Below are 14,657 nucleotides of genomic sequence, written 5' to 3' on the forward strand. Positions count from 1 at the left end.
GCAAGACTCCGTCTCAAAAAATAAATAAATAAAAAATAAAAATAAATAAAAACTAGGCCCATAATTACTATGGTTAGCAGGCAGGTAAGCGGTTGGCCCAGGTAGCACTTTGACAGACCAGGTGTGCTCACCCTGGAAACAGGGTTCTGGGCATCAGTTCATACAGTGAGTTGTCAGATTAGGAGAATGAGAAAAACAGATTTGGGTGGAGGTTAGAGGTGAAGTTAAAGGCTAACAGGAGGACAGGAACTTTGGGCTAAGCCTGGCTCTGAGCAGGCTCTGATGGTCTGGCATTGTTTTCTGGGGGCTCTTACTGCCTAGAAGCCCCTTGGAAGTGGCCATCCTACTCACTCCACTGTCTCCTTCTCTCCTCTTCATCCTCCTTAAGGCCTTTCAATGTCACTTCCTTCACAGCTGATCCAGGAGACCTGACATTTCCCCCATCTTTTTTTTGATACGGAGTCTCACGCTGTTGCCCAGGCTGGAGTGCAGTGGCATGATCTCGGCTCACTACAACCTCCACCTCCTAGGCTCAAGCGATTCTCCTGCCTCAGCTTCCCAAGTTGCTGGGATTACAGGCACCTGCCACAGCCTGGCTAATTTTTTTTTTTTTTTTTTTTTTTTGACCCCAGTCTTTTCTTCCTGCCCTCGGGTAGGGGGCAGGGCATGGACAATTGACTTCAGGGATGCAGGTCCACCAGCAGCAGTACGTAGGCCCTTGCATTCTCCAGGGATTCAAGGTCTCTGACTTTGGATGAGAGGAGGAACCCCCAAAAATTGGGGCTTGGCTATGATGGCAGTGGGTTCCTAATAGTCCTGTTCAGTCTCAGAGAGAGCATCTTCTCTACGATTTGGGAGCATGGAGATGAGACAATAGAGCAGCAAGGAGAGGCAGGGCAAAGTTCAAAGAAGGCCCAGCACTTACCACCCCCGCCCCAAACCCATCACATTCATCGGTAAGAACATTGTTCCCCTGCATGTTGTGAGCAGGGTATGCTTCTGTTGTCCAGTCTTTCCAATGCATCATTTAGCTCCCTGAGAAGGGGAGAGCCTAGGGCTAAGATGGAATTCTGAAGCATTTCCTGTGGCCCCAGTGACCCTTCCCGACTCTTCTCCAGCCAGAGGCCTACCCAGCCAAGTATGTACCCTCCCACTCTCTTCTGACCCTAAACCCCTTCCCATTTTCCCTCCCCAACCCCCATAGCCTTCTTGTCTGGGCTCGCCTGTCTCAGAAGCTTGGCAGCCTGTGGAGGGGTAGGCAGAGGCACAAAGGAATGGGTGTTCTTCTCCCCAGTCCTCCCCTTCCCCTGGGCTCCAGGAGCTGAGGGTTTCCTTGTCTCATCTCTGGAGCAAGGCACCAAGCCCAGCCCTGCCTGGCCCCACTCCGGACATTCTTGGGAGTGTGTTTCCCTGGAAACTGGGTGGCTCGGGGGTGCATGTGCTATCTCTGTGTGTCTGTGTAACCGGAGTGTGTTTATGTAGCTCCGGATGTGTTTGTGACTCTGGGCTTACGAATCCTGTGTTTGTGTCTTTCCTTGTGTTTATCGATCAGTGTGTTCAAGTGGGCGGCAGGGGTGAACTCAGGACTGATGGTACCAAAATGTCTGTGTGTGTACTCCTATGTGTATATGAGACCTCACTAGTCATATGCCTATCTGTGAGCATATATACAAGACGATCATTTTCCCTGCCTTGTTCCCCTTATCTGGCCTTGTAGACGGGACCCTCCTCTTTGAAAAACAAGGGCTACCCTGGGAATAACAAGGAGTGTGCTTTGGCCTTAGATGCATCATTCTGGGCACTGTGCCCAGCCATAGGCAACTTGGAGAGACATACTTCATGACAAGCAGAGATAGCAGTGACAGGCTCTTCCAGCAGGAATATGCCTGGGCCAGGGGAAAGGGGAGGCAGGCAGAAAACAGATGCCGACCTTTAGCACAGAGCTATGAACATAGGAGCATGAAGTGAGGGAGCCAGGAAGGTCCTGATTCCACCCCCTGTACCCAGGCATCTTGGCACATCCCACATTGCCCTCTTCTCTGCAGAGCAAGGGGTGGAGCTGGGAATAGGACCAAGGGAATGAGGAGGAATCTCAATCTGGGTCTAGGCTGCCCCACCCTGGGACCACAGCGCCAGACCACATGAAAGATCTGGGAGGGAACCAAGCAGGGGAGGACCCAGAAAGCCACCAGCTCAGGGCCCAGGCTGTCTAGACAGTAGGTCCCCATCCACTCCTAGCATTTCCTCCGAGCCCTGGTCTCCAGTCTCCTTCACTCCCTAAGCCTCTCACTGGTGGGTAGGGGCTTGTGTGAGGGCCAGCAGAGGAGTGTGGCTGGGGAGCCGGATCTCTGGGTTATCCAGCTGCCTCTCTCTGGGATCCAGGACATTCAGCCTCTTTTTTTTCCCACCCAGTTATTCCATCTGTAAATTGGGAGTGAAGCCTTCAACCTTTTTCTGTTATGAGACTGATAACGATCTTGACTAATAAAGCTCAAAAGAAGAGGGCAGAGCAAGGCTCCCAGCTTCCCACTTCTTTGTGTCTGCCTCCTGCCCTATTTCTCATTGGCGGGCATCCTCTGTGTCTGCCTAGGTCTATCCAGCTGGCCCTCACAGTTTCCAGACCGATGAATCACTCTTCCTGAGGAGATTTTTTTTTAAAGCCTCCCTTCATTTTGCATTTGACCCTATATGGTTCTTCCTTTTTCCTCAGAAGGGAATAAGATACGTGTGCACATGTGAGCGTGTGCATGTGTATGCATATAGTTGGCAGCATGGGTGAGTGGGCTAGTGGGCTGTTTAGCAAGAATGGAAAACTTGCCTGATTATTCATCTAAGACGTTGATTTTATTTCAGAGTTTCTCCAGGGACTAAGTGAAAGGAAAGCTATGCCTGGGTGAGTGTGTAACTAAAAGGAGTTGTCTGGGGGATGTGTGCATGAGAATAAAGGTGTGTGAGAGACAGTGTGTTTAATGAGGGTGTCTGTGTGACTCAGAGCATGCAGAGATGAAGTAGTGTCAGTGTGACTGAGCAAGTGTTGGTGTGTATCTGAGAGACACTGTGTCAGGCTGTGTGAGCTGCCGAGAGCATACAACATTGTGTCCCGTAAGGCTCTGGTGTGCAGGGGCCAGGTCCCTGGAACAAGAGAAACTCTCTGGGGGACCTGGCTGGATGGTAGGTATTAATACCTGACTGGGCCGGGTGCAGTGGCTCACGCCTATAATCCCAACACTTTGGGAGGCCAAGGCGGGCAGATCACCTGAGGTCGGGAGTTCGAGACCAGCCTGACCAACATGGAGAAACCCCATCTCTACTAAAAATACAAAATTTGCTGGGTGTGTGGTGGCGCATGCCTGTAGTCCCAGCTATGGGAGGCTGAGGCAGGAGAATCGCTTGAACCCCGGAGGTGGAGGTTGCAGTGAGCCGAGATCGCACCATTGCACTCCAGCCTGGGCAACAAGAATGAAACTCCATCTCAAAAAAACAGAACAAAACAAAACAAAACACCTGCCTGACTCAGAATCTCAGCCTGACTTTGGGGGCTCCAGATATCTGTTTCCCAAGTAGGATGGGTACCTTATTGGGATCGGAGGGCTCTTTGCTGGGTCTAGCACAACTGGATGTTGTGGCTGGGGTGCGGGCTGGCTCCCAGGGGCCCAGGAAGTGGGCTGGCCGGAAAGGGCAGTGCCTTGGTCCACTCTGGGTCGTGAGTTGAGCTATGGGGAGTGGGGCCGGAAGAGGAGGTGTTTAGGGTGGAGACAGGAGGTGGGCTGAGTGCTTGCATTGTATAGAGCACTGCTTTGGCCTGAACTCCCAGCCCAGGGTGACCTTGTTACAGTGGCAGCCTGAGGGCCAGAGCAGGACCTAGTGACCTAGCTGGATCCTGTAGAGCCCCTGCTCTTTTCCTCTCCCTCTCTCTCTCAGATATGGACCCATGGAATGTCAGAGCTGACTTTCTGTAGATAAGGAAGCCGAGGCCAGAGGGTGTGACTGGCCCAAGGTACTACAGCCAGTCAGGGCCGGCCAGCCCCGCTGCCACTGACCTCTTACCACGGGGGGCTGGGAATGAGACCCTGTCCTTTGCCTGGCCTCACTCCTGCCTCCTGGCTCTTCACTCTGGCCTCTGTACTTACCTCTCACCTTTCCTTCACTCAGTCACCTCCCTTGAACCTTTCCTTCCCGCCCACTTTTCTTCCTGCCCTCGGTGCAGGATCCCAAGCCGGCTCCCTTTCTGCATCCTCCCGCCCCGCCCTCTCCATCCAGCTCTCCACTCGTCTCCTCCATCACTTCCTCTTCCCCTCCTCCTCTCCTTTGTCCCTCCCTCCCTGGCTCCCTTCCCCCGCCGCTGGTGGCCGGCCCGCCCCTCCCCGGGCATTGGCGGCTGCTCGCTGCCTCGCTGCTCGCTCCGAGCCTAGAGCCGGCAGCTCGGGAGGTCGGCCCGCCCCCTCAAAGGCTCCGGGCGGGCCCGGGACCTGGAGGGCCCGAGCTAGCGGGGGCGAGCGGTCCGGAGGTCCGGTTTCGGCGGTGAGTCCTCAGCCCCGGGCCAGCCACAGTCCCCAAGCAGCCAAGCTTGGAGAAGCTCAGACTGGGAGGGGCGTCTTGAGGAGGGTGGGCGGGAGGAGGGGCATGGGGTCCTCTGACCTTCTTTGGGAGCTTGAGGCGGAGAGACTCGATTGTGTGTGTTCCCTGAGCATTTCTAAATGGGGATTCTGGGCTTGGGGGCACTTCTCAGCCGGTAGACCTTATCTTCTCCAGCGCTCCGGCAGTCCCCTCCTTAGGACCCACCTCCCTCAGATGGGGTTAAAGAGTCCTGGTTAGAATGAGGGGAGTCTACCTTATGGCCAAGGAGGGTCTCTGATAGGAAGGACCAAGGCCCTTCCTCCCATATTCCCTTCACTCGGTCTCCCTTTGGCCAATCCATTCTATTTGTGTGACCAAGAGGGCAGTGACAGTAGCTCTGAGAGTGTGTGAGCATGTACGCCCATAAGTCTGTTGTGTTACTATGAGTGTGTATGAGTGTATATGAGTGTGAGCCTGTTTGTGTTGGTGTTTCTCCTCTGCATCTCTCACAGATAGGATTCACCCTCTCCTTCGCCCAGTTTTTCCCCTCCAGATGTGCAGCTCCTCCACCCACCTGCACACAGCTGGACCCTGATCCCCTCTGGGCATGGGGGACACTGATCATGACTTTGGCAGGATGGGCAGGGATTCCTGGGCTCCCTGAAAGGGCTGGCCTTTGCGGGTTGGGGTGGGAGTGGGCAGAGAGGAGGCTTCTTCCCAGAAACAGGCTGGCCAGACCCCTGGGGGCTGTAGGGGCCAGCATCGGAGCAATGCCTGAAGCTTCTGCATGCAAATAGAAAGTTAATTTGGGCAGGAGCTGGGCTGCTCTCAGTCCTGCTGCCCTCCTGCCCGCTCTATTAATACGGATCCAGCTCTGCTGCCTGGCATCACTATTTATAGCCCAGAGGCAGCACGGCCACACCCCCTTATGTGGGGGAGGGTGAAGGGCTGAGGAGGGGGCAGAAAACACACAGCTATAGGGGCCCAGGCAGAGGATCCCTAGATGCCTACATCCTACTTGGGTGGGCCTGGCACTGCTGGGCTGGAATCCACTCAGACTCCCTGCCTCCTTCCCAGCCTGGACTGTGTGGTCAGGCTCCTGATCCCTACCACCCACGACCCTGGGTTGAGTGGGTCTGTCTAGACCCTGTGAACTCATCACCAGTAGGCTTGTTAAATGGCTAAATGGAGGGGGAGGGGCTTGACAGGGCTCTTTCTGAAACAGCTGTGGTTGTAATTAGGTGGACAGTGTGGTTGGCTATTATTTATTCCAGTTTTCAATACTCTGGGATCCTCTTCTCTGATTGGTGACTTGGCAGGGAAGGCTCCCTCTCTCTCCTTTAGAATTGTTGGTGTCTGGCTGCCTGGGAGGGCCTTTGTGTATGCCAGGATAGTGAGTGGCTTTATTCACTATGGTTATCTGCCATGGGCTTCTCAGCCTACTAAACCCCCAACCCAAGCAATGCCCAGGATCCCAGGAACAGGCTCCTGAGCTTCTCAGTAAGGGACCTGCCAAGGTACTCACGTGGCCTGGGATGCCTCTTGCCCTTGCGGCCTGCCTGAGCTGAACTGTCTCAGCGTCCAGGAATGTAGACTTCTCTGCCAGTCTTAGCTCAGACTGGCGTGAAGCTTGGGGTGCCAAGTGGCACCAGATTGGGTAGACAGGAGGCTGAGGCCGGGGGCCAGGGGTGTGGACAAATTGGAAGGATTGGTGGTAGAGAGCAACAGGGCTCTGGCTTCTCCCAACATAGTATCTTCTGCAGTAGCCCTCCAGCACCTGGTGTGGCTGGGAGGTGGAGTTCTGCTAGCTACACTTAGGCGCCTGTGGGGACACCTGCCACTGTGCACACTCCAGGTGCCCCTGGCTACATTTTCCAGCTCCCACATGCCCTCCCCCTCCAGGTACTCACACTTCCCGGGCAGGACTGGGCTTGTGTCTACTGCCTGGGAATGTGCTTGGCTGAGGCTGGGCCTGGTGGCCTAGTCTTGGCCTGATGCCAGGGGAGACCAGGGAGCATGCAGAGGGTGCTTAGTCAGAAAGAAAGGTGGTGGTCGCTCCCTAGACTTGCAGTGCACAGCTCTCCTAAGGTCACAAAACAAGAAAGAATGGGAGCAAATTCAGGACCCCCCCAGGTCATCTGACTGATCCATGGTTTTTCCCCTTGTTCCCTATCTCAGAGCTTTTTTTTGTGACCCTGGAAGTTGCTGCCTCTCAGACTGACTCTTCCACCCTTCTACCCAAGGGGCAGATAGATGGATCATGGATACATGCTGGGGTTGGGGGACAGGGGTGTCTGTGTTCTCTGAACATTTGTGTGTGTGTGTGTGTGTGTGTGTGTGTGTGTGTGTGTGAGACGGAGTTTCGCTCTATTGCCCAGGCTGGAGTGCAGTGGCGTGATCTCGGCTCACTGCAGCCTCTGCCTCCTGGATTCAAGCAATTCTCTTGCCTCAGCCTCCCAAGTAGCTAGGACTATAGGCGCACGCCACCACCCCCAGCTGTTTTGCATTTTGAGTAGAGACGGAGTTTCACCATGTTGGCCAGGCTGGTCTCGAACTGCTGACCTCAGGTGATCCGCCCGCCTCGGCCTCCCAAAATGCTGGGATTACAGGCGTGAGCCACCGCGCCTGACCTCTCTGAATATATTTTTACAGAGTACGTTCACATACGCTGTCTTATTAACCCTACAAGATCAGTGGTATTGTCCCCATTTTTCTGATTAAGAGAACTAGATTCAGAGGTGAAGTTACTTCACCCAGAGATCTCACAGCTAGTAAGAAGAGGAATTAGAACGAGGACTCAGATCTTGGGACTCACTCATCAGTGCTTTTTCTACTCTGTCTTGTGCTGCGGAGCCCTGGAGGTGCCCATCTCAAGCACAGGCAAGGTCAGGTGTGGACTGTGTGGACTCTGAGAGCAGATGGGGATGGGTCTTTAGAGCTGAGGTGAGCCTGCTAGTGCTGTGAGGTGGGGTAACTTCAGTCCTGCCTGCCCTTCCAAGTGTTTTCTCTCTTTCTTCCTTTCTTTTTTTTTTTTTGAGACAGAGTTTAGCTCTTGTCATGTAGGCTGGAGTGCAGTGGCATGATCTCAGCTCACTGCAACCTCCGCTTCCTGGGTTCAAGCTATTCTCTGATCTTAGTCTCCTGAGTAGCTGGGATTATGGGATTACAGGCGCCCACCACCATGCCCGGCTAATTTTTGTATTTTTAGTAGAGACGGGATTTCACCACATTGGCCAGGCTGGTCTCGAACTCCCGACCTCAGGTGATCCACCCTCCTCTGCCTCCGAAAGTGTTGGGATTACAGGTGTGAGCCACCACACCCGGTCTTCAAGTGTTTGCTTTCTCCGCAGGCTGCATGTTGTGCCTGGGTCAGTCCACCTTCCTTCGCTTTAACCACCCGGCTGAAGCCAAGTGGATGAAAAGCATGATTCCAACAGGGGGCCGAGCCCCTGGGCCCCCCTACAGCCCTGTTCCTGGTAGGTACCGAGGGGGGCAGGGTGCTGGGTTGGTGGTGTTCCTTCAGCAGTCCTCCTCCTTGCTCACTTCAGCCACACTTGGAGTGTTAGGGCAGGACAATACCTAAGGTCTGGGCTCACTGCCACCTGCCATGGGCTGTTGGAGAATGCCAGGCAGTGGGGCCACTGAGAGCTAACCAAGGCAGTGCTGCTTAGCTAAAATTGGGAAATTATGTGCCTCGAGGGATGGCAAGCTCTGCCAGCTTGTACCCCACTGCCCTGGAGGATGCCACTCAGTGTCTGGAACTCTGGCCCACTTGTGTCACCACAGGGAGCCTCACCCTCTAGGGTACCCTGAGGGGCAGAAGGAAGCATTAGGTTGAACTCCCTGTAAGCTGTGGTGGGGATCATGTCCTTGGGCCTCACCCAACCCTCACTCCATGCCCTGCCCGCTGATGACTCAGTGGAGCAGCTGTATTTTGTGTGTGAATTATTGATCCCCAGAAGAGAATTGGTGATTGTTCTGGGGAACCAACACAGGCCCCCTCAGCCCAGCTGCACAGGGGGGCAGGAGGGGTGCAGACCAGGAGGCTATTATGGGTCTACCATCTCAGACTTTGCACTGGCATTTAGATGGCTATGGGGTGACAGGTGCTGGGACAGATGGACATGGATGTCAGGTACACCTGGTGGGGTGGTATCAGCAGCCTAAGTGGATAGCCTGGGGACCTGAAGAAAGGTGAGTGGTCACTGGGATTATCAGTATCCATGGCATCCCCTCTGACTATATCCCACACAGTCCCCATAATTTTGGACCCAAACTCAGTCTTGCAAAGGCTTTCCCTTCTCTTTTCCCTACCCTCGATCTTTTCCAGTCCTCTGGGGGCTCAGAAGCCTGGGTTCCCAGTCTACTCCCTAGTTAATTTTACCCTGCCCCCACCCCAGCCTTGTCATGTCACTCCCTTAGCTGTTTGGGGCAGTGGTTCCAGGGACTCCTGTATGGTTGACTAGTGCTGGGGCATGGCAAAAGCAGGCTCTTGCTGGCGTGGCTTAATGGGATAATTGGAGGCACTGAGCTTCACCTCCTTGCTGGCAGCCTGGCTTCCAGGAACCAGCCATTAGCACTAGCTCCCTCCCCTGCCTCTGATTGGACGAAGTGGTGCAGCACACACCCCTCACCCAGCCCTGCAGGCTTTTTTCTTTTTCTTTTTTTTTCACCCCTGGGCCTCTGGTTCCTACGTTGGGAGGCTCTGACATCCTATTAGACTAGGAGCCCCTGGAACTTCTGGCCAGCTCTGCAGCAGGCGCCCATCTTCTTTGTATAATGCCTTCTGTTTTCTTTTTTCTTTTTTTTTGTTTTGAGATGGAGTCTCACTCTGTCGCCCAGGCTGCAGTGCAGTGGCGTGATCTCGGCTCACTGCAACCTCCGCCTCCTGGGTTCAAGTGATTTTCCTGCCTCAGCCTCCCCAGTAGCTGGGACTACAGGTGCATGCCACCACACCCGGCTAATTTTTTATTTTTAGTAGAGATGGGGTTTCACCATGTTGGCCAGGCTGGTCTCGAACTCCTGACCTCAGGTGATACATCCACTTCGGCTTCACAAAGTGCTGGGATTACAGGCGTGAGCCACCACGCCTGGCCTCTTTTTTTGGGGGGGGACAGTCTTGCTGTGTCACCCAGGCAGTTCTCAGCTCACTGCAACCTCCTGGGTTCAAGCGATTCTCATACCTCAGCCTCCTGAGTAGTTGGGATTACAGACATGTGCCACCATACCCAGCTAATTTTTTGTATTTTTATTAGAGGTGGGGTTTCACCATGTTGGCCAGGCTGGTCTTGAACTCCTGTCCTCAAGTGATCTGCCCGCCTCGGCCTCCCCAAGTGTTGGGATTACAGGCGTGAGCCACCGCGCCTGGCCTACGTGCCCTTCTTGAGGAGGGATATAGGATATAGATTGGAGGAGTCTAGTCTTGGGGTGAATTGACAACAATAGTCTTAGAAGTGCCTACCATTGTTAACTGTTTTAAGTCACAGGCAGGAAGGCCCTGCCGATTCCCTTCCTTTACAGAAGGAGAAACTGAGGACAAGTGACTTGGCTAAGGTTGCATAGCAGGTCAGTGGCAGAGCTAGCTGGTACCAGAACCACATCTCCTGGCTTCTTCTCCAGAGCCTTGTTAGCCTCACTGTGCTAGGAGGAGGTGGGCTAGTGCTCTGGCTTTTATGCATATGCAGCTCCCTAAAGTCAAAGACCTTTGCATTTCCCTCCAGCAGAATCAGAAAGTCTGGTAAATGGGAACCACACCCCACAGACTGCAACACGGGGACCCTCTGCCTGTGCCAGCCACAGTTCCCTGGTGAGCTCTATTGAGAAGGACCTGCAAGAGATCATGGACTCACTGGTGCTAGAGGAGCCTGGAGCTGCTGGCAAGAAGCCTGCCGCAACCTCTCCACTGTCGCCGATGGCTAACGGTGGGCGCTACCTGCTGTCTCCCCCAACCAGCCCCGGCGCCATGTCTGTGGGCTCCAGCTATGAGAACACCTCTCCAGCCTTCTCTCCACTCTCTTCACCAGCCAGCAGTGGAAGCTGTGCCAGTCACTCACCCAGTGGGCAAGAGCCAGGACCTTCTGTGCCCCCGCTGGTACCTGCCCGTTCCTCCAGCTACCATCTGGCCCTACAGCCCCCACAGTCCCGCCCAAGTGGTGCTCGCTCCGAGAGTCCTCGGCTGAGCAGGAAAGGGGGCCATGAGAGGCCTCCCAGCCCTGGCCTCCGGGGTCTGCTGACAGACAGCCCTGCAGCTACTGTCTTGGCGGAGGCCCGGAGAGCCACTGAGAGCCCCCGGCTGGGTGGGCAGCTGCCTGTGGTGGCCATCAGCCTGAGTGAATACCCAGCTTCTGGTGCTCTCAGTCAACCCACCAGCATTCCTGGCAGCCCCAAGTTTCAGCCTCCAGTCCCTGCTCCCCGAAACAAGATTGGCACACTCCAGGACCGCCCTCCCAGCCCTTTCCGTGAGCCTCCAGGCAGTGAGCGGGTGCTAACAACCAGCCCCTCACGCCAACTGGTGGGCCGAACATTTTCAGATGGGTTAGCCACCCGTACCCTGCAGCCTCCTGAGAGTCCCCGCCTGGGCCGGCGGGGCCTGGACAGTATGCGAGAACTACCCCCCTTAAGTCCGTCTCTGTCCCGGCGAGCTCTCTCCCCCCTGCCCACCCGGACCACCCCAGATCCCAAGCTAAACAGGGAAGTGGCAGAGAGTCCTCGGCCCCGGCGCTGGGCAGCCCATGGGGCTTCACCAGAGGACTTCTCCCTGACGCTGGGGGCACGGGGCCGTAGGACACGGAGCCCCTCACCCACACTGGGTGAGTCTCTGGCACCCCGCAAGGGCAGCTTCAGTGGCAGGCTGAGCCCAGCCTACAGTCTGGGCTCTCTTACTGGGGCTTCACCCTGCCAGAGTCCCTGTGTCCAGAGGAAGCTCTCCAGCGGGGACTTGCGGGTGCCTGTCACAAGGGAGCGGAAAAATAGCATCACAGAGATCAGTGACAATGAGGACGACCTCCTGGAGTACCACCGGCGACAGCGCCAAGAGCGGCTCCGGGAGCAGGAGATGGAGAGGCTGGTGAGCGGGTGCCAGGGAGGCTTGCCACTGTCCATGGCAGAGTCTCTGCCAGGGCTCGAGCAGGCCAGCTGGCAGAGCAGGAGAGGCCCTCAAACAGGGCTTGGGCTTCTCAAGGTTCCCCACCTCCAGGATACACTTTAGTGATCAATATCTTATGGTTCTGGTGCCGTGAAGAACAAATTCCTTTGAAATCTCTAAGGCTTTATTTTAAATTCTTGCTAATTTTGTATTTATTCAACATAGCATTTGTTTTAATGTTAAATTAAATTTCACATTGTTTACCTGAGCACAGAGAAGCTCTAGGAAAACATACCACAGGTATGGTAAGACCTTGAACCTCCCAGTTTGAGAAGCAGTTGGTGATGATGAGTAGGCTGAAGCTCAGAGAGGGGAATGGCTTTGTCCAAGGTCACACAGCAAGTTCTGGCAGAGCTAGAATTGGAACCCAGGTCCCCTGTCTGACTCTTTCTGAGACTTGTTCTTTAGAAAAGTACCTTGTCCTTCTTTTTTGCTTGTCTTTGGCCTCTACAAGTGGGTGGGAGCTGCTCATCCTGGCCCAGGCAGTATCATCTAGGAGTGTGGGTGGCAGGGTAGAGGGACAGAGCAGGATAGGCAACCCTGGCCTGACCGTTAGCCAGCCTGTGTAATTGTGACTGTGTGTGTCCATGTGCATGCACGTGGGTGCATGCAGGGGCTGGGTGTGGCTCTAGGCAGCTGTCCTGGAGATGGCATCTGAGCTGGGTGGGGGCCAGGATTCCCCAGATAGCTCAGGGAGCTTAAGGGGCTCTGGCTGGTGTGTACACAGTCGAGCCCATGTACAGAAGAATGGATTCTGCCCTCTGTCCCTTACAAGCAGAACAGGGTTCTTTGGAAGGTGGGCAGGAACCCTGGGATTGGTTTGAGGAAGAGAACCAGAACTGATGAGAACCAGAACTGAAGCATCTGGAGATGCTTTTGGAAGAGGTTGGGACAGTTTTGGATGAGGGTATAGGATTGTGTGTTTGTGTTGGATGGGGGTGAGATGAGGCGGATCCCATCTTTTCCTTTGCTGCATCTTCTCTTCACTGTTTTTGCATTGGTCTAGACAGGAATGCATGGCCATTCTAAGCTGGGGTCTCATCCTGGAGAGGGGGCAGTGAGCCTGGCACAGGCAGAGTGGCAGGCACAGCCTCCCCCAACTCCTCCATCAGTTTTCCCACCCCCATTCCCACACATAAGCACACGTCTTACCACTAGTCCTGACCTGCCTCACCTGCCACTTTAAGTCTTGGAGGCTGCCCGCCCTGCCCCTCCCACCTCAACCAGGCTGCTTATCTGGGTCCTGGAGCAGGGGTGGAGGCACTGGCCCAGCCTCCCAGGTGCCGAGGCTCTGTTCCGGTTTTTTTTTTTTTTTTGCCATGGAACTGGGCAAGCAACAGGAGGGAAGCTGGGTAAGTGTATGAGAACACCTCTCCAGCCTTCTCTCCACTTCCTGCAGTTTGGGTTCATGGCCAAACTGTAAGTGATGAGAGACACTTGAGGAGGTCTAGGGACCCTAGAGAGCCATGGAAGCCTCACAAACCAGGCTTCAGGCCTATAGGTAGGCCTGCAGGAGAAGGCGACAAAGACCAGGAATGTGATTGTGTCATCCCTCCTTTACCTCCTAGGCCCCTGAGAGGTGACTGTATCTGGGTGGGTGTGTATGTGGAGAGGGGTGGATGAAGTGGTAGGGCCATGGGAGTACTCACTCATGGGCCTGGGCATTCAAGGACTGGCAGCAGCCCATCCTGCTGATAAACAGCCAAGGGCTGCCTGAGGGTAACTTGGAGCTGAGGTGGGGACAAAGAGGGCCGTGTCCTTGGTCTACCTCTTCTCCATGTATGTCTGTGGTTGGGTGTCTGGTCCCTGTGGGCTCATGGGTCTGTTTTCCAGCACTGTCTGTCTGCATACGTGCCCACCTGTCTGTATGCTAGACTGTGTTTATCTGTGAGTGTGCATCAGTGTGCATTTGTGCATGTCAGGGCTGGTGTCTTTGTACCTGCCTATTAATGCAGGGCCAGGGCACATGTTGTATCCTTGTGTGCCTGTGCATCAGTGCTGGTGTGTCAGTGTGTGTCCTTGTGTCTGTAGATCTGTGTGTACCTGCGTCAGGATGAGCACCTGAGTTTATCTGTGTCTCATTGTGGTCTGTAGTCTGCTTAACAGTGTGTTTCTGTATGTGTTTAGTGTGTTCCTGTGTGTCCATTTGGTGTGTTCCTGTGTGTCCTGGGGTAGATTGAAAAAAGAAAGGAACAGGAAGACGGAAGGGGCTGTCCCAGAAGTGGGCAGGAAGAACCAGGCTGTTATGCCATGTGGGCATGTGGCACAACAGCCTGGTTCTTCCTGCCCACTTCTGGGGCACCCTGTTTCCCTCTGCCTCCCCTAGGTCTTGGGGTCAGGCCTCTCCTGACTTGACACTGATGTCCTAGCCCCCTGTAACCCTGCTCTCCCTCCTGACAGGATACTGAACCTGGCTCTATCCCCACCAGGGCTCAGCTTCCTCCCCTTCATGTCCTGCTCTGTCCATCCTCCCCAGGAACGCCAGCGCCTGGAGACCATCCTGAACCTGTGTGCCGAATACAGCCGGGCTGATGGGGGACCTGAGGCTGGGGAGCTTCCCAGCATTGGGGAGGCCACCGCAGCATTGGCACTGGCAGGCAGGAGGCCCTCACGAGGCCTTGCAGGGGCCTCTGGGCGGAGCAGCGAGGAGCCTGGAGTTGCCACCCAACGCCTATGGGAGAGTATGGAGCGCTCAGATGAGGAAAATCTCAAGGAGGAGTGCAGCAGCACTGAGAGCACCCAGCAGGAGGTGAGATGGAGGGGTAGGCAAGACAAAGAGGCTGAAGTTGGACCTGCTGGGGGCAGAGGAGGCTGTTGTATCGAATGCCAAGGTCCAGTGAGGGGAAGGATCAAGTTTGGGAAGAGATTAGAGAGCAGAGGTGCAGAAATGAGACAAGGAAGAGAAGGGAGGTGTTGATGAGCTTCCCAAGCTATAAATACGCTTTATGACCTGCCT

General features: G+C 54.9%; 1 protein-coding gene across 39 annotated transcripts in view; it reads left to right on the plus strand.

The window, feature by feature from the left end:
• The window catches only part of PHLDB1 (pleckstrin homology like domain family B member 1), a 50,970-nt gene that overhangs the window by 9,930 nt on the left and 26,383 nt on the right, over window positions 1-14,657 (plus strand). For 29 of the 39 annotated variants that reach the window (XM_063693569.1, XM_063693572.1, XM_063693576.1 and 26 more), the window contains 3 exons: window positions 7,908-8,033; window positions 10,278-11,623; window positions 14,178-14,450. In XM_063693569.1, coding sequence (XP_063549639.1) covers window positions 7,908-8,033; window positions 10,278-11,623; window positions 14,178-14,450 — 1,745 coding nt within the window. Of the gene's footprint in view, window positions 1-4,328; window positions 4,522-7,907; window positions 8,034-10,277; window positions 11,624-14,177; window positions 14,451-14,657 lie in introns of those variants that run through there. The other 10 variants (XM_055355063.2, XM_063693588.1, XM_063693563.1 and 7 more) reach the window with 4 other exon arrangements.

This window comes from Gorilla gorilla, chromosome 9, assembly GCF_029281585.2.
Source record: "Gorilla gorilla gorilla isolate KB3781 chromosome 9, NHGRI_mGorGor1-v2.1_pri, whole genome shotgun sequence".
Lineage (NCBI taxonomy): Eukaryota > Metazoa > Chordata > Mammalia > Primates > Hominidae > Gorilla > Gorilla gorilla.